We start from the raw sequence: 18,792 nt of genomic DNA on the forward strand, positions 1-18,792 counted from the left end.
GTGGCTACCAAAGAAGTTTAAGTGGTTGACAGAGCTGAAATCCTATAAGCTGTGATAATTTTTAGTTTGGTTTCAAACACTTGTTTCTACCATCCTGTAGCCAAAGTTAACAAAGGAATTAACATTTCAAGACCATGGGCTGCATCACTGGGTAGGGATCCTAAGCATCTGGGACCTCTTATTACCACCGTCTGGCCTCCAGACTAAGGCCCTTTGTGATAGCCATTGGTCCATAAGCCCCTGAGGTATTTAGTGATTCAGGGCATATTCATGCAAGAAAGGTCTCAATCCATCAGAACTAAAAAGTCATCAATTTCTTGTTCCTTTGAATCAGTGATTCTCAAACCTAGCTGAGTATCAGAATTTCCTGGGAAGCTTAAAAAGACATACCCGAGTCCCACTCTAGACATACCTAATCAGATAAGGCCCAGTCATTTGCAGTTTTAAGAGTTTCCCAGGGATTCTGATGTGAATCCAGTTTCATGACTACTGCTTTAAACAGGCTGTGGAGAAAGTGCCTGTCTGAAATACTTAACTAGCAGAGTGAGCATGTCCTAGTTGGGAGGGAGCATAGTCAATCACCCTTAATCCTGCTTGGCATGGGAGAGAGAAGGGAAATGGCTCCTAGGGGTTCTCCCTTTCTCCACACTTTCTTTGTGACCTCAGTGATTTGTTGAAGGGAAAGGAGCCGTGTTCTGATCCAAATGCCCACTTTTCACCCCACAGAGATGGCTCCAGGTTCACATATATGCTTGTTGGACACTGTCTCTTTCCCTTTTTCTAGTGGGGCAGAACTAAGAGCTGAGCACTCATTTCCTACTAGACATTTAGGTTGCCAAATTAAGGTTGCCAGGGATCTACTGAAAGTGGAGAAGGCACCCCTGGAAGAACCCAAGGTGAGAGCAGCAAAGCATTTTAATAGTGGGACAGGCTCTTTATTTTCAAAATACCATATCTACCCACATATCCCGTAATGCACTGTATTTAAAAAAAAAAAAACCATGAGCACTACCTATTTTAGTTTCCTTTCAGGCCTTAGGGTTTTAAAAGAAATCTCATTTAGGACCACAGCCAGAAAAGGTGTGCAGTTAGTAAAGTAGAAGAAAGGGCCAATGACTCCCAAAGGAATGAACACAGATTTTAATGACTTTTCTTTTTTAATGTCCATACGCTTGTCTGAGTGCCTTTGGCTGCCTGCTTATGCTAGGTGACATGGCCCCACAACACCTCTCTCCCTAAAGCCGAGTTGGTATTGGGGTCTGCTAATGATACTCTAGTGAGAATTGGAACGGGCCTGGAAAAACTTCTGGCCGTGAAAGGATTGGGATGTAGGCCAGGATCCAAGAATGTGCACAGCTATCTGTCTGTGCCCAGCTGCTATATGGCCCGGGAGAGTGGGGCCGGGGTGCTTGGCCAGCTAAATGGGAAAGCAGGTTCAAGGAAATGATTTGAGGTCCCAATAAAATACTTACCTCATGCCAGCAGCTATACATGATGGTATATACCCTCTCTGAAGCGAGATGAGGCCGGTAGAGACGTAGGCCTTGGGCAATGTGTTCAGCTGTTTCACTGTTAGTAAATCTTTCATATGGCATCTTCCCCAGAGAGTAAATTTCCCACATCAGCACCCCTAGAAAATGAAAAAAAATGTGTTGTTTCTGGGTAGTAGGGATCCTAGTCTCCCTAAATCAACCTCAAACATTACATTCATCTGGTTCTCCCCTCTGTGCTTTTTTTCATTTTGTTCAGACTTCTGCTATAGTACTGAGTACACTGGAGCGTAATCAGGGTTGCCCTTGACTATTAGTCCTTTAGGAGAGAGACAGCATCTTATTTGTCTTTATAGTTATAGGGTCTGGCAGAGTCCCTGGTACGTAATCAGTATTCAGAAGCTGTGGCATACTGAATGAATTGTGTGTTTCCCTCAATATACTCTAAGTTCTAAGAAGGCAGGGATCGTGTCTAGTTTACTGTTTTTAATCCCCAGAAACCTCTGTGGTGCCTGACTCCCTAAGAATTAGATGAATGAAAGCAAGAACAAATAACAGTGTCTCTGTGCAGGTTGCAGAGTGTGAATTTCCCCCACTGCGTTCCTTTTCCTTTGAGCTGTATAATCCATGTGATCTTATTCACTCACCAAAAGCCCAAATGTCAGATTTGCTGCTGAACTTGCTATACATAAGAACTTCTGGTGGAGACCACCGGACTGGAAATTTGGAGCCTACTGAGCTTGTGTATTCATCATCCAGAACATACCTGCAAAGGATTCAGGACTTGTTACTGTTAGAATTTGGAGAGCTTGATATTTGCTTAAATTTTCTTCGCACAGCCACAAGAGTTGCACAAATATATGCCTACAGGCCAACCAGTGTCTTTTACAAATGTTATTTCTAACAGATTCCTGTTTTCATATCCGATTTAGCTTTCCTGGTTGACAATATGGTTACAGCAAGGATGAAGTGAAATAAGATCTAATAGGTACTCCCTTCCTCTTCTCTAGCCTTCTTTCCTTTCTCTTTTCGCATCCTTCCCTTCCTTCTATTCTGCAGTTGTCAGTGGGAATTAGATTGCTTAGGAAAGAATGAGACATGGAGTAAAGTCAACAGGATTAACAGATCAACATAAAGTATTGGAGAAATTAGCTTTTAAAAAAAGAGCAAAGGAGAAAGGAGAAGAGAGGGATATAACAATAAAACAAGAGGTGAAAAGTGACTTAAACCATTCAGAGAAAGAAAAGGTATAGAAAGATGGTGGAAAAGACTAGAATTAGGGGGAAAAGGGAGAGGATTAAAAATTACAGTGTCACCTCATGTTTGTACCGTGCCATTTTTACTTTGAGAGGGAAAGATGAAAAAGGCACACTCACCTGGACAGGCCGAAGTCAGATACTTTAACAACTCCTTGATTGTTTACCAAACAGTTTCGAGCCGCCTGTAGTGCAACACATACCAGTGAGACTCTGTCCCTGGCACACAGGTTAAAGGCACAAAACTTCTGCCCACCAGGGGAGTGAGGCCAGGGAAGCCTCATCTTCACATAGAGACACCTTCCCACCTAACAGGAATCAGTTGATGCCACTGAGAAATTTTGATGCACTTCCACCACATAATAGAGCAACCCCCGTAGTCGTAAGTAAAGCACTGAGGACTTGCAGAATGACTTCACTCATATTGGCAATTCCACGACAACCCTTCCTGCATTGAAATGCCGAGAGAATTAAGGGAGAGCAGAAGGCAAGTGTGTTTTGTTTTCTGCTTTTCTACCAGTGGGACTAGGGCGATTTGAGCCTTGGCCCGGCTGAAATAAACAGGGGCCCAAACTCGGATGCCTGCAGAGGCCAGGCAGGTGAAGTGACAGAGTGAAGTGGGTGGGTGGAGGTGTCAGGAAAGTGTCTGGTCTAAAGAAGGCCAGCCACTTTCCTGTAATCAGCTAGACCATATTGTAACACCAGGCCCACATTTTCCTAGGTGTCAGCTCCAGCCAACTGTTAGCATGGCCTATGAGAATGTGGGCCTGGTGTTACAAGATGGTCTAGATTTTCAAGAGAAGCTGGAAATTCAGTTCTTTAATGTGAAATGTTTTTAAGTGTTTGCTAACTAATATATAACATTTAAAAAAAAGAACCCAAATGCTCCAGCAGACCCCCAGTTTGTGACTCTGATATAACCAAAATGATGGTTCTGTGCTAAGAGCAGTCCCATCAGGAAGCAGGGCTTCCCTTCTGCCACTGAAGGACCCCACCATTTCCTTGTCATGGTAGGGGGCTGGGAGTGAGTGCTCTAGCTCCCACCATGGCAGAACTTGTGGTGTTGAGGCTGGAGATCTTTGACTGGCTGACCACTGGGGCAGAGGCTCACCAAACTTATAGTGTTTTCTAGATAAAACTGAAATGATTGCTCCTGCCACCCTCCTCAGCCATGTATTATAGGTCTTCCTTTGCTGCTTCCACCCCCTCAGCCCTCGGACCCAGGCCAATCCTTCTGAGGTCCTACCAGGTCTCGGTGGAGGAACTGCTTTGACTCCAGGTATTCCATGGCTTCACAGACATCCTTGCACATCTCCAGCAGCTGCTGAGTCTGGAAGCGGTGGCGCATCTCCCTCAGGTAGTTCAGGAGGCAGCCATTGGCCATGTACTCAGTGATGATGAAGATGGGGCGCTGTTTAGTGCAGACGCCGTACAACTGCACCAGTTTCTCATGGGACAGATTCCTACAGGAAAGGCAGTGAACCAGTCCTCCCTTTCTGGCTCTGAATACTATTCAGAAAGGAGCTGAGGAGGAAAGGAGTTGGCCTGGGAGTAGAGTGTCAGATGAGGGGCCAAAATAACAAGTTGACGCTCCTCCTTCCTACCCTAAACTCCAAAGTGCCTAATATATGAGGGTGAGCCAGGATTTGGAGTCCATCAGTAGAACGGGAAACAAGCCCAGGGCTGAATGAACACTAAGGCTACATCAGAATGTCTTCCTTTTGAAAGTCTCATTTTCTACATTTACCCCCAAATGCTGCTGAGATGGTACACGCCCATGATCAATACTATTCTCCACCAATATCTAAGAGAAATGACTACCTTAGCAGTTACTCCCACTAATCAAAGTTTGAGCTCAGGCCGTGGTCCCAAATCTCTCTTACTATAAATCACCTTAAACCCCAGTGGGAACCATCCTGGTAATTCCTAGACTGGATGGAGAGTTGAGTTTGGACTGTAACTCACATCATGACTTTGGCTTCTTCAATGAACTCATCCTCAGACATGGAGCCTTCTTTGATCATCTTGACGGCCACGTCATACTGGCCCCTCCATTTCCCATACTTCACTACTCCAAATTGTCCAGTCCCCAGCTCCTTCAAGAAGGTCAGGTCCTTAGGATCGATTTCCCATGATCCTATAACAACAAAGCCTTGATGTGATTATTTGGGAGTCATGTATGTATAATTTCTACAATAGATAAGAATCCCTACTGGGGGTAGAAATAGACAAGCAGTAAAAGGGAAATTCTCAGGGGTACTAATCCATCTTTGCTCAGGTGAATCTCAGGGACAGGGGATTACTGATTGGAGGAGTCTTGGAATTTAGGTACAAGTCAGGCATAAAGCAAGAAGATAAACGACATCCTCTTGAAATCCTTTTATGATTTTTTCCCCACAATTAAAAAAAAAAATCCCTTTATGAATCTATGTTTTTGCAGTCCCAGTAGGAGCCACCAGAGGGAGAAAAATCATTAGATAACTTTGGTTTGGCTCTTTCTTAACCTTCCTTGGCAGCAGCTGGGATAGAACAGTGTGCTGCAAGGATGACTGAGAGGTAAGGTCTGGTTGGGTCTGCCAGACGTAGTCCTTCCAACTGGCCTGTCCACCCTACCCTAGAGAAATAATCAGTTACCATAGCCCAGGCCTGCAGTGGAAGGCGCATTCTTGTTTTGTTGAGACACTGGATATTTGAGCCTAGATATGAGTCCTGAAACATACAAAGAGAGTCATGCTGCTGGTGCGGAGCAGGGGTGAGATGCCTCACACACCCTCACTTAAAGCCTCACGCTTCCAGTGGTCATCTTTCTAGTACATTTTGAATCCCAGAAGATCTCCATGAACCCGAATTTTTCTGGAAGTTTCTCCTCTTACAGATGTTTTTCAGGGACAAGAAAGAGAGAATGCTAACTGAAATATACACCCCAGCTAAATATATTCCCACCTCCCAGCCTAGCCTTAACTCACATCCTACTTCTGCTTTTGATACTGAAAAGCGTAATTGGGACCACATAAAATGACAGCCTTGATACTGCCTTGCCTGGACATGGTGGATAGCAGCAAGCCTTCTTGATGAAGTTTTTCCCATGTATTCGTGCTCTCACCCATCTCCCAGTTTTTAGAATGTCTACACTGCTTAGAAACTCTCTTCTGATGTTTTTGAGCCTGTATGTCCTTTGGGGGCAAGGACTTCAACTAATAGTTTTCGTGTGTTCTCTAGTAACAAGAAAACTGCTGAGTATACACCAGGAACACAATGAATATTGCTGATTGATTAATTACCAGTCTCCTTTATGTCTTTCCTTAGCACTGAGCATCAATCACCAAATAAGAAGTCAGTCCCTACTGGGCATAAGGTCTGCCTTTGACCACCTCTTCACTTGACCTCGACCCAGCATCACAGGGGTTTATTTTCACAGCTAATTCCCACTACCCTGTGAGGCTTATTCTTCCCCTAACCACCTTGTCCCAAATTGCTTCTCCTGGTACTTGTCACACGCTTCTTCTCTGGTTCCCCTGGTACTTACCTGCAGAGTTATGCTGATGGTAGTTAATGAGCTCAGGGATGGTGCTGAAAAGGTGCTTCTCAGCCAGGTAATACTGGCTCTGAGGTGTGGAACACACAACATAATGGCGTATCACCCCTTGAGGTTCCCTGAAGAAGTGGACGCAGAGTCAGCAACTTGGGAACAAGGGTCCAAAGGACCCAAGAAGTGAAGTGAGATGAGTTTTGAGTTTAAGTGACAGAGGATGTGAGAGGAACACTTCATTAAGGAACTGTTGGTTGGGCACCCCTGTCCTTTGTCCCCAGGGCCTTGAAACAGTAACACTTACCCTGTAGATTTGGCAAACACAGACACAGTATATTTTCCAGCTTTGCTGGAGTCTCTAACAATGAAGCCTCCTTCTTTCCCCTGAAACGATGAAAAAGCAGCTGACCGTCAGGAGGAAGTGGTGCTCACACCTGGATCCCACCTGCCCAAACCCGAGAGAAAATATTATAGGAGCCTTGATTTCACTGCCAAGTTCCATGTTTGAGCTGCAGCCTCATTGCTTTTGACAGTGAAAAGTATAATTGGGACCCCATAAAATGACAGCGTTGACACTGCTTTGCCTGGAGATGGCGGACAGCAGCAAGCCCGCAATTCAGGATCCTTGCTTGCTGTGCAAGGAGAATGCCATTTGCTTGTGGTCACATACTTACCTCTTGCTTTAGCAGTTGCTCAGCTTGACTCCGAGTCATGTGTTTGGAATACCACCTGTAAAGGGAGAGTGCTTGTGTGGCTCCCAGGCCATGGTGTAAGTGGCTCAGAGATTAGAGTGCTATCTGTGGCTCCTCCATGCCAGTGAGTCAGTCAATTCACTCAACCTCTATTTACTGAGTGTCTTATCACGTGCATAGCATACTACATCCCTTTCCCAAAGCTTGCTTGGCACTGAAGAATCATGGAAATGGAGAGTAGAGGGCAAAGGCAGGTGGCAGAAGGTTGCAGGGAAGGGATCAGGGACAGGGCCTTCAAGGACAACCCACTTCCATGATTAGGGAGAAAGCACATCCACAGAAGTTTGCCATTTTCACCTTTTCAAATGTTTCCTATCAGGTTGTCGTAGTGTGGTTCTTCTGGATTTGGGGGGAGGAGGGGGTGTGGTGACCTCTCCAGCTTTCATCAACAGGGTGTTTGGGATGAGGGTAAGACAGAGGCACTAACTTGAGTGGCATCATTTGACCCAGTTGACACTGATTTTAATAGGTATCTTGAAATCAAAATTTTGTTGAAAGTATAAAAAAAGTTTATACTATAGTTAGTTCCTCTGGGAAGATTGTGCGCTAGGAACATAAGCATACTCACTCATACATTTCTATGGAGTCCTCTGCTTCGGTTACATAGTTACTAGGGATGTAGCCTTCCTGCCTGTAGAGGAGACAACGTGATCGATCATCCAGCACTTCCCATCCTGGGTGATAGACAGATTTGGATGCCCTGTATCCTTGGGCTCATAACCAATCTCGAATGGAGGTATATAAAATGCCCCTCCTTCAAAGAGAATCATGTTGCCAATGCATGGCTAGGCCAGTGAAGTGTGTAGCTTCTGCACATGCGGCATTGATTACATGTGCTCGACAACATGTGGGCCAGACTGTACAGGCTCAGAGAGGTGGCCACGTGTAGAGCTGCCCTCTGAGAAGTACTTGGAGGGAGAGCATATTCCTTTTGGTGTGGGAAGAACAATTTCTGATCAGGATACTGAGTAGGGGAATTATGCTGCAGGACTTTGCGTGTGTATAGAGTAGGTGGGCACAAGGCTCAGGAAGGGCAGGCGTGGACTCACCCATTTTTATCCTGGGCTCGCCACCAGGGTAAGTTGCTCTCCTCCAGGATAAAATACTCGTTGCCCTTCCGCAGCTGTAGATCATTTGCATTCATTGGCATGTAGTCATAAAGGGCTACAACTTTTTTCAGCTCACTTGTCGAGACAGGTGCTGCTGTTGGCTCAGGGGGCAGTGGCTTTTTTAAGATCTGTGTTGTTAAGAGGAAAAAGTAGGGGTGGGGTTGGCTAGATGTTGGCTAGATATGAAGCACTCTCCTGTTCTTCCCCAGCTCTCTGGCTTACTGGAGACACTGTTCTAACCCAAATCAGGCAAAATAAAAGGTTTATTCAGCATTCATTCAACAACCAGTTTTAAGCACCCATGCAGGGGCTCTCAGCCTGGAATGCACATCAGAACCATCTAGCAGGCGGTTAACAATCCTGACACCTAAGCAGTTTCAAAGACCAATTATGTCAAAATCTCTGAGGGCTGGACCCAGGTATCAGTATTTTTAAACTTCCTGGACAAAAACCATGTACAGCCGTAATCGGGAAAGCTTCTTGGCACTACTAAGAAGCCAAGAAGTACATGGACTTCTACTAAGTACATGGACCTACTAAGTGGCTCTGAATCTTCTTTTCTTAGTTTGTAAAATGAGTATAATAATTCCTGCTTTGCTTACTTACAATATATGAGAAAGGGCTTTCTAGACCTCAAAAAGTAACCCCCAAAATCAAGTTTTAAAGTAATATAATAGTGATAAAATCAAGATATTGGGTATATGGATATTCACTGTTAAAAATTTTCAACTTTATGTTTGAAAATATTTTTCATTTAAAAAAATCAGGCTTTGTTTTGTTTTAAACAGGTGATTGGATTAAATGGTTGCCAAGAGCTTCCTACTAGCCCTCTATCTCTCCACTGAAGAGGAAGTCCTAATTAGAAGGACAAAGCCCCTGTCTCAGCAAGAATACCAATTTACACTGCCAAATCCCAGGGAGAATTCTAAGACTTTGGTCTGTTTTCAGGGTGTGATTGTAAGTTTCAATTTAAACAGTAGCAGCACCCAATTTCCCTGTATACCTGGTCCTCCTCAGGCGTGGGAGGAAGAGGCTTTTTCGTCTTTCGGTGCGAACTCCCAGGTTTTAAGCCTGCAAAGTGAGAAACCAGTGACGATAGATACAGAGTGCATCTTCAGAAAGGGCCCAGGGACAGGTTTGGTCAGGAAATTTACTCTTGTACTCATTGACTTTACATAAGTTAGGAAAAGTCTGGAATGATACAGCCCAATGCTAGGTCGCCCAGCTGGAAGAGCAGAGCACCAGCTGAATTTTGGCCCCCACTGATCCCCTCTCCCACCCTCCTTTGTGCACTGGCCAAAATGTACAAACCTGGGTTTGATAGAGCCCTGAGAAAGTGATGGATAGTCAAAGGAGGGAGAAATTATATTGATCACATCTCTTACTTCCATTCCTGTTCTCCAAAATTTGGCAGCCCATAGCATTTTTGGCTGTCTGAGAGCAGCAGAGATACTGCCCATCGATCCAGAAGCAAGGGTGGTATTTCTGTACCAGATCACTGTTGTACCGGATTACTGTAACAGGAGAGAAGAGAGAGAGAGAGAAAGAGGTCACATCTGACATGTGGGAGAAGCCACCATAGGCATGTTTTCCTCCTTGAGTTTAGTAGTGAGCTTCAAACAACTGCCCCTTCTTCAGCCACCCTGAAGGGAAGCAGACACAGGACCAGTTGGCTCACATGCTTGGCCCCAGAGAGTTCCTGTGCAGTTCTCTTCAGTGGTCTGTTATGATGACTATCTCCCAACCGGTGACCAAAGTGATAAGAATATCTGATTCTCCAGAGCCCCAGAACAAAAATATGTTATCTATGTTTTTCTGGTAGCCATTACAATCTTCCTGTAAGGCAGGTGTTGACTATGGTGGTCTTTTCCAGATAAGGGAAACAACGTGACAAGCCAGACTCTCACTCCGTCTCTCAATATACCAATGTCCCAGCTCCTGGAGTGATCTTTTAGAGATATTTGTCTTTGTGAGAACTTCTGCCTCACGCTTTCTGTGTTCATAAAACAGTCAACAGAGCAGAGCTCAGGATCAAATGAAGGTGATTCTGCCTCTAGAATAAACATAGTTCAGTCTTCCTAGGGCCACTGAGGTAGGTTGAGCTCATTTTGGGAGACAAACACAGCAGTTCCATTTCCCTCACAGGGTTGTGAGGCCCCAAAGATCTCTCAGGATGAGAGATTTGCAGATAAGAGGAATTAGTTTTACAGTTTTTAATACTGTGGCACTGCAAGAATCTTAACCGGAAGTCAATTAGACAAGTCATCCTGGGATCATGTTGCCAGATAACAGAAAAGCAAAGACAAATGAAATAATTGACAATAGCTAGCACTGGGGCAAGGACCTAGGCTGGTCTAAGAATATGCATATTTGAGGACATACACATTTCAGCATTGATGCTAAAAAGAAGCTCTGCATAACTTTTTTTTAAAGATTAAAAACAAGAACAAAATAAAACCTTCCTCTGTAGAGACCAACTTAAGTCCTTAAGAGCTTGCTAGTCACACTCCACTCACTTAAGACCTTGGGGGAGGCCTAGAAGCTACTGGTGGCCAGATGCATTTTATAGGCAAATGAACAAAAAGTGCCATCTTTTTTTTAAAGTGCTATCTTGATGCTTTTCTAAACATGGATTTGAAGGCTTCTAACCAGTCTACCCTGCCCACCCTCACCCCTCGCTTTTTCAGCATACCCCTTCACCATTGCACCAAATGCAGGGTGGTGGGAGCTGTTCAGATGGGGTGCAGGCTATAGGGGGCTACGTCGTCTGTAGAGAACTTTAAAATAATAAAACCAAGCAAAAGTCTGTCTGACTTTTATTATTACCAGGCACTGGCAGTTCTGAACAATGTTCCAGGTACTCCTCCCGGCCAGGACTGATTGCTCCCACCCTCTGCCCTTCCCCCGCATGCCACTACCATCACCCAGGGATTTGAAGATTCTTGGGTGCAGGCTTGGGCACCAGTAGACATTTCAAAAATTCTTAATCAACAACTAGCTGCTCTGATAAATTAAGCTATGCTAATATGCTAATGAGAGGCTATAGGGCTTCCTGCCCTCCTACCTCCAGCACACTCATTATGAACCCACCCTACATTCCCAAATAATTAAGAGGTCCCTCGAAGATGGCACTCCTTCTTTTGTTGGTTAACGCAGCGCTGGTATTTCCAGCTACTTAGGAGAGAATTGCAAAAGCAGAGTGTTACAAACTGAATGTTTGTGTCCCCCCAAATTCATATAATGAAGCCCCCCCAGTGCAATGATATTAGGAGGTGGGGCCTTAGGGAGGTAATTAGGTCATGAGAGTGGAGCCCTCATGATGGGATTAGTGCCCTTAGAAGAAGAGACTGGAGAGAAATTCTTTCTCTGCCATGTGAGAACACAGTGAGAAAGTGACCGGTCTGCAAGCCAGGTAGAGAGTTCTCACCAGGAACTAAATTGGCCAACACCTTGATCTTGGACTCCCCAGCTTCCAGAACTGTGAGAAATAAATGTTTGTTGTTTAAGTCACCTGGTCTATGATGTTTTGTTATGGTAGCCCAAGCTGACTATGACAGCGTCCTAGTGGGAGGACTAGGAGAAAACTGCTTACTTCACCAATGCATGGGGCCAGCCCTATCTGGGAAGCACTAATGGTTAATGCACATTCCAAGTACTTGATGGGTTGATCTCTCATATTCATTTTTTTCAGGATAATGGCTAAAATTCTGTTTGGGGAATGAATGAATGATTACTCCCCATATATGTCATTGGAGTTTCACTAATGCCACTCTTTCATTCATTTTGGTGAGGTCAGGTCATTTGCTTATTTTTGAAGCTGCAGTTAGGATAGGCTCTATTGAGCTTGACCAAATGAAGAGTCTAGGGTGAATGTAGACAAATATCTGTGGTGCTGTAACATTAAAGTGCCCACTGCCATGTTCAACGAAGTGGAAGGAGAGAGCCCAGGGCTAAGTCCTCAGGAATATAAACTTTGCATGGAAAGTACCACTGAAAAAAGATGGCAGCTCAATATGAGGTACCTGAGGCCCTACTTTTTAAATTGAAGTATAACTTACATATAATAAAATGTACAATCTAAGATATCCAGCTAACCACATTTGTGTACAACCATTTAACCACCTCAGATCCAGCACCTCAAAGGCTCCCTCATGCCTCTTCACAGCCAATACCACTACAGAGGTAGCCAGTATACCATGAGGTCCCCTTTTCATGTTAGTGATTACCAATTGGTTCATTTTACCTCAGAGTGGGATAACTTATCACTAGAGTGGGCACTCAATAAATATTTGTTGGGCTAACCTACAACTGGTTTCTCCCTCAGCTAGTATGTCCCACCTTCCCCTATTTCCAAACTAAATCCTAGCTGTCCATCAATGTGGATCCCAAGTTGGTGGTAGTTGTTTACTCTTGGAGAAAAATCAATTAACACACCTATTTGTTGGTCCCTTTCTCTGTGCAAGGCAATTTATGAGGCACTGTGGAGAGAACCAAAGAAGTACAAATATATATGCCCTCTGGAGCTCTGTGTGTACTTCTCTGCCTTGGAGGTAGCATCTTGGTTTAGAGCACAGACTCTAGAGCCTGAGTTCAAAGCCTGACCCTGCCACTTACTAACTGAGTGCCTTTGGGCCAGTTATTTAACCTCTCTATACCTCTGTTTTCTCATCTCTAAAATGGGGATGGTGAAAATAACTGCCTCATATGGTTGATATGAAGAAGAAATGAGTTAATATATGTAAAGAATTTAGAGAAGATCCTGGATCATAATAAGCATTACTGAAGTGCTCATTTTGTACCCCCAGGGCTAAAGCCGACCTCTTACTTCAAAACATGTCAAGAACTGAACTGTGTGGTGCAAGATAGGACCTATTTGTAATCTTCACATGGCCTTACTCTAAAATATCTTGCAGCCAACTACAGGTGCAATTTCTGGGCTTGAGAACCAAGCAGCACAAAAATATGCAATGAGCTTAGGCTTTGGAGTCAAACAGACCTAGGGGTGTAGTAAGAACCCAGGCTCCACCACTCACTAGCTATGTGCCCTTGAGCAACTTACTTAACCTCTTTGAGCTTCAGTTCCCTCATCTGTAAATAGGGGAGTAATACATACTTAATAAGCTTATTGTAAGGATTAAATGTGCTAGTCCTGTTTGAAGCACTTGGCACAGAGCCTGGTACAGAGTTAGTGCTCATTAAGTGTTAGTTGATGTTTTTAGCCCAAGGTTGCTGTGAGAATTAAATGAGATAATAAATACAAGGTGTCTAGCTTGGTGTCTGGCACATAGAAAGAACTAAGTAAATTACACTTCTCTTTCTTTCTCCTCTCCTCTTTCAGCTTGAAAGATTTGATGATTTTTATGTTAGCCAGACTTACATTCAAGGGAGTGAACAAAGCTGGTGTAGTCAGCCACTGCATATCAGAGTCTAAGTGTTTATTAAGACAAAGGGCTGTCACGCAATAACCCAACCATGCCGTTATCAGTCTGCCATCCTTCCTGTTTCTCTAGGCAGCCTTTCCTGATGTCAACTCAACCAGTTAATCTCTCAGTCACTTGACATGTGGCTATATATACACACAAATATGTGTGCATGCATCCTGTGCTGTAAGCATTTACAGTCAAGTTTATCTGAGCACACTGTATGGTCTATGTGAAATACTGAACTATATTCAAGTTGAGGTCCTCACAAAGCAAGGAACATGAAATAGTTCCTTGGAAAATATTTATCCACAATGAAAAGATGTACAGTGCTTTCTTGTACAGTGCTTTACAGTTTTCCATGTGCTTTCACATACATTACCTCATTTGATCCTTAGGACAACCCTGGAGGTAGGTACTGTAGGCATCATTATTATTCCTCTTTCAGAAGAAAAACCTGAGCCTCAAAGAAGCTTGTTGGCCTACTTGCCAGAGGTCACCCAGCTTATTAGTGGTAGAAGAGGACTTGGAACCAGGTTCTTTACTCTGACCCCAAGCACTCTCATATCATGTATTTAATTTTTTTGGAACTAGATATTTCGTACCTAGGATTCAAAATATTGAAATAACCATTGAATGCCACACCATACCACCCTTGTAATTGGTGTAAAGAACAAGACCTCTTTTATAAATAGGGAAATGGAAGGGCCTACAATTACAAAACTGCATTAGAGAGACAGTGGTAGAACAGAGTTGAAACTCTTAGTCTGTCATGTGATCTTTTATTCATATGATGGAATATTAAACTCAATTGTATCACTAATATGGAAGAAAATGCAATATTTCTCCCCCCATTCTCTCTCTCTCCTCCCTTCTCTCTCTCCCTCCTTCCCTTCTCCCTCTCTTTCTTCTTTCTTTCACCTCCCTTCTTCCATCCATTCTTTTTTCCTCTCTCCCTTTCTTCTTCTCTCCTTCCCTCCCTGTTCCCTTTTTCTTTCCTTCTTTCTTTCCTTTTTCTTTCTTTCTTTCTTTCTTTCTTTCTTTCTTTCTTTCTTTCTTTCTTTCTTTCTTTCTTTCTTTCTCTTTTCTTTCTCTCTCCTTTCTCTTTTTCTCCCTCTCTCCCAACTTTTCTCTTTCCTTCCTCCCTTCCTTCCTTTCCTTCTTTCTTTGGAAACTAGTTTATTTTCCAAATAATTCTCACCATTTTTGAGCTGGTGAATCCATCGCTTCCTCAGTTCTTCAGTTGGGGAGAAGACATAGAGAGGCCCTTCATCATATACAACCTGGGGCAATGGACACACAGACTTCAGCAGTTAGGAGTCAGAAAAAAAAAAGACCTTGAAGGAACTAATCTTAAGCTACAACTTTGTATAATGATACTGGAAAACAAAAAAAAGGCAGGGTCTTCAGTGAGCCATGGAGCTGGGGTCATGTGAACCATCTGAAGAATTCCTGAACAATTCATATCCAGGGATGTAGGACTTAGAAACTCTTTGCTTTGTGAATACTCCTGGGTCCTCTTGACTTGTATTTCAATTTGTGTGTAAACTTAGTTCATAATCTTCAGCCCTTGGTGGAGTCAAGATTTTTGTTTATCCAATGAAGGATATTTTATGATCTTATTAAACCTTGAGTTTGTATAGAAGATAATTGAAGTAATGATTTATATAACAAATCTTGATTAGTACAAGTGGATTATATACTTCATCAATATGGAGCAAATTTTTAACTCTTGACTGATTTTCCCCCCACTGCCTAGTGGCCTCCCCTTGCCAATATTAGCCAAAATAAACCACGTTTGGAACTACATACCTACTTCAAAAAGAGTGAAGTATATATTAAGCATTGTCATCAAATCAGTCAGTAGTTTTTGAACACCACACATGTACAGGGCATTGTGCTAGGTGTTATGGAGATGTACAAAACATATAAGATGTGGTTCCAACCCTCACAGACTTGATAGACATCACAGTGGATTCTAAAGTCAAATGTAAATTAATTTTGAATTATCTGCTATTTACCAGTATCCACTAGCCCAGTCAAACATCAACTTATTGAAAGACAATGGTAGTAAAAACTGTGTCTAAAACACCCCTCCTTCACAGGTTTTGTAAACTTTGTTACAGTCAGGGACATGAACAAGATCCTTTTACATTTTTCTTTTTGCTTGTTAGTCTTGCTGTGCTCATAAATCCATGACAGAAAGCCCCCTCCCCTGAGACTTTCCACTTCCTTTTCTGGCTTTCACTGTTGCAGAGGCTGCTATATTCATGACATGTGGCCTCAGGGTTCTCAGGACATCATAAGCAAACCAAATCAGAGATTGAATCTGAAGCTCTTGCTCTCTTTTATGGCTTACATTGCATCTACCAAACAGATGTCTATGTGGCTCTTCAGTTATTCCAGACTAGAATTAAGTTTATACCTAAGTCTAATAAGCCTTCCCTACACCGAACTTCCTAATACTACTCCTTCCCTCCCCTCTTCTGTCTTTTCAACCCACATGGCCACCATTAGACAGATAGGCAGAACCAGAAGGAAGTGAAATGCTCACTTAACAAACAGAGCATCTTTCTCAATGCCATTACCATAGACAAGACACACCATAATAGTTAGTGCCATTATGGATTCTCTTTGAGGTGTAGAGACTAAAAGAAACTATGTTTGATTGGAAAAATAGAAAAGCAAACACTCACAGCCCATGCCATCCCTAACGATCATATTACAGGTCCCTTTGTGAGCTAGTGAGAGAAAATACCTTACCTGGAAAGGGTAAGGGAACCTTTCAATAATTGAAATCTGCTCCATTTCACTGCACTCTTCTCCCCTTCTCTGCAGTGACAGAAGAAATCATAGTTATTGGTTGATGCATTGCTCTTTTCTGGATTTCCCTAGGTACTGGGAGTCTTTTGCAGTGGTTCCAGAAGGCTCTCCTGCATGGACAATGCTAATCCTTAGTGATTGCTTCCTATATCCCAGTAGGGAAACATATCCATAGGATCCAGCACATACTCATTCAAAAAAAAATCTGAGGTATCTCAAACTATTGAGGAAAGGGAGGTTAATCAATAAATGATGCTGGGACAAACATTTAACCACTAATATTGTCAGAGGTGGGGGGCGGGTGGTTAAGGTAGCTATTTCACACCATACACCAACGTAAATTCTGGATGGATTCAAGAGCTTTATATAAAAAAATGAAACTATGACTAACAGAAAAAAACATAACTGACTATTTACATAATTTTGTGAGAGGCAAGGCCTTTCTAATATAATGCTAAAAGTTAGAACCATTAAGAGAAAGATGAGCTAATTTGATGACATAGACTTTAAAACCCACTATGGTTAAAAAAAACAAGTATAAACAAAATTCAAAGATAAATGAAAAACCGGGAAATATTTTCAACATATAGTTAAAGTTAACATATCTAGATCTCTTAAAAAGTACTAGGAATAAGGTAAACATTTCAATAGAAAAACTGGCCAAAAAATTAACAGGAATTCACAAATGGAAAAATATAAATGAGCTGTAGACGTATAATTGTCCAACCTTATGAGTAACAAAAAAATTGCAAAATAAGTCAGCAATGAAGTATCATTTTTCTTGGCTTTCAAATGAACAAATATTTAAAATATCTGGCGTTGGAAAGAATGTAGAGGAATAGATACTGCCACACAGAGCTTGTAGGTGTATATGATATTCAAATTCTACTTCTACAAAATTAAATAGAATAAAACTATAAAAATAACCAAAGCATACAGATTTCATAAAGAACAAAATATTACTCCTAGGGAGTTATTATAAAGAAAAGAATAACAAAAGTACATAAAGATGTATGCAAGAATGTTCCTTTCAACATGATTTATGATATGAAATAAATTGGAAACAACTTAAATGTCTAGTAATAGGAGATTGGTTAAACAAAGTACAATATATCCATGATAGGGTATACTATACAGTCATTAAAATCATTTTATTAAAGAGTATCTATTGTTATGGGGAAAAGTTTATATTGTTAAATTGAAAATGTAGGTGGCAAAGTAAGATGTGTAGTATAATATGATTCTATGTTTTAAATGTATAACATATATATTAGTGTGAGTGTATGTGTTGTTAATGGAGAAAAACATCTGTAAGTCCATACACGAACATGTTAATAGTTGTTTTAGCTGAATAATGAGACTATGCATGATTTTATCTTCTTTTTTGTGCTTTTTTTGTATCTTGCAAAGTTTCTATAATAAATACGCATTACTCTTGACGTCAGGAAAAAAATGATATTTAAACCAATCAACTAGGAAATCAGTAGACGTTATGTCCTCGAGAGGCTCTGGGAAATGAGAGAAGAAACAGTGAGCTACTAAAGAATCTCATGACTCAGAGCCCTAGAGTTCTGGCTTTCAGACTAACTCAAGCTTGTAAATCTGATCCTGGTGACCGAGGGAGTAAAACCAATCATCTCTGATCAGTGTGAAAACTTGATGTGATATCATCTTAAGATTGGCGTTACAAGTTTTCCAGATTAAGTGAGTTGTTCTGCATCTGGGGAAAAGACGCTGAGACTCAGCATAACCAATATGTGGCAGAGTGAAGAACATATAAGGGAGCTTTATGTGTCCCACACTGCACAGCATCACAGGTTTATTTACAGAGAATTGAAGTGTTCCAAGTTTCTTAACTGCAACCCTCCTGCCCACCCCCCCACCCCATGCCCAGTTCTAACCATGGCCTCTTCTCACCGGAATCATCTGTCTTTCAGGGGGAGGATTTTTCTCAGGAACCACTGTTTCAACACAGGTGATCTTCTCAACATCTATTGAACCCTTCTTACTGCCTCTTCTCTGAGAAAGAGAATGAGGAAGAAAATGGAGAAAGATTAAGAGCAATTAAGCAACCAGATGATTAGATTTTGCTATCTCATCATTCAACACAGTGAGGTGACACCCACACTCTATATCAGGACCTGTCATTTTGAAAAAACGAACAAACAAACAAAACCCAAACAACTTCCAGATCTATTAACCTAACCTTTTTTGACTACCAGATGGAGGGCAAACACTGTAGAAGAGTGGATGACTTTGTGTGCCTTTAACATAAAAAATAAGGAAGCAATTTCCAAGTCTTGGATTTCATTCTCAACAACCATTTAATGAGTGCTCACCAACTGCAAGAATCCATGGTGAGATTTTCCCCATAGCTTCTTAGCACCTTTGAATTTTTGCTCCAGTATGTCTG

General features: G+C 42.2%; 1 protein-coding gene across 2 annotated transcripts in view; it reads right to left on the reverse strand.

The window, feature by feature from the left end:
• BTK (Bruton tyrosine kinase) overlaps window positions 1-18,792 on the reverse strand; it is a 32,244-nt gene that overhangs the window by 1,461 nt on the left and 11,991 nt on the right. For both annotated transcript variants that reach the window (XM_082447839.1, XM_082447838.1), the window contains 16 exons: window positions 18,297-18,398; window positions 16,320-16,388; window positions 14,758-14,839; window positions 9,522-9,650; window positions 9,140-9,207; window positions 8,077-8,264; window positions 7,596-7,658; window positions 6,950-7,004; window positions 6,580-6,659; window positions 6,273-6,400; window positions 5,381-5,455; window positions 4,712-4,883; window positions 3,993-4,209; window positions 2,867-2,931; window positions 2,138-2,256; window positions 1,473-1,630 (listed from right to left, as the gene is read on the reverse strand). In XM_082447839.1, the coding sequence (XP_082303965.1) occupies window positions 1,473-1,630; window positions 2,138-2,256; window positions 2,867-2,931; window positions 3,993-4,209; window positions 4,712-4,883; window positions 5,381-5,455; window positions 6,273-6,400; window positions 6,580-6,659; window positions 6,950-7,004; window positions 7,596-7,658; window positions 8,077-8,264; window positions 9,140-9,207; window positions 9,522-9,650; window positions 14,758-14,839; window positions 16,320-16,388; window positions 18,297-18,398 (1,770 nt within the window). The remainder of the gene's footprint in view (window positions 1-1,472; window positions 1,631-2,137; window positions 2,257-2,866; window positions 2,932-3,992; window positions 4,210-4,711; window positions 4,884-5,380; window positions 5,456-6,272; window positions 6,401-6,579; window positions 6,660-6,949; window positions 7,005-7,595; window positions 7,659-8,076; window positions 8,265-9,139; window positions 9,208-9,521; window positions 9,651-14,757; window positions 14,840-16,319; window positions 16,389-18,296; window positions 18,399-18,792) is intronic.

Source organism: Balaenoptera physalus, assembly GCF_965194825.1.
Source record: "Balaenoptera physalus genome assembly, chromosome: X".
Taxonomy (NCBI): domain Eukaryota; kingdom Metazoa; phylum Chordata; class Mammalia; order Artiodactyla; family Balaenopteridae; genus Balaenoptera; species Balaenoptera physalus.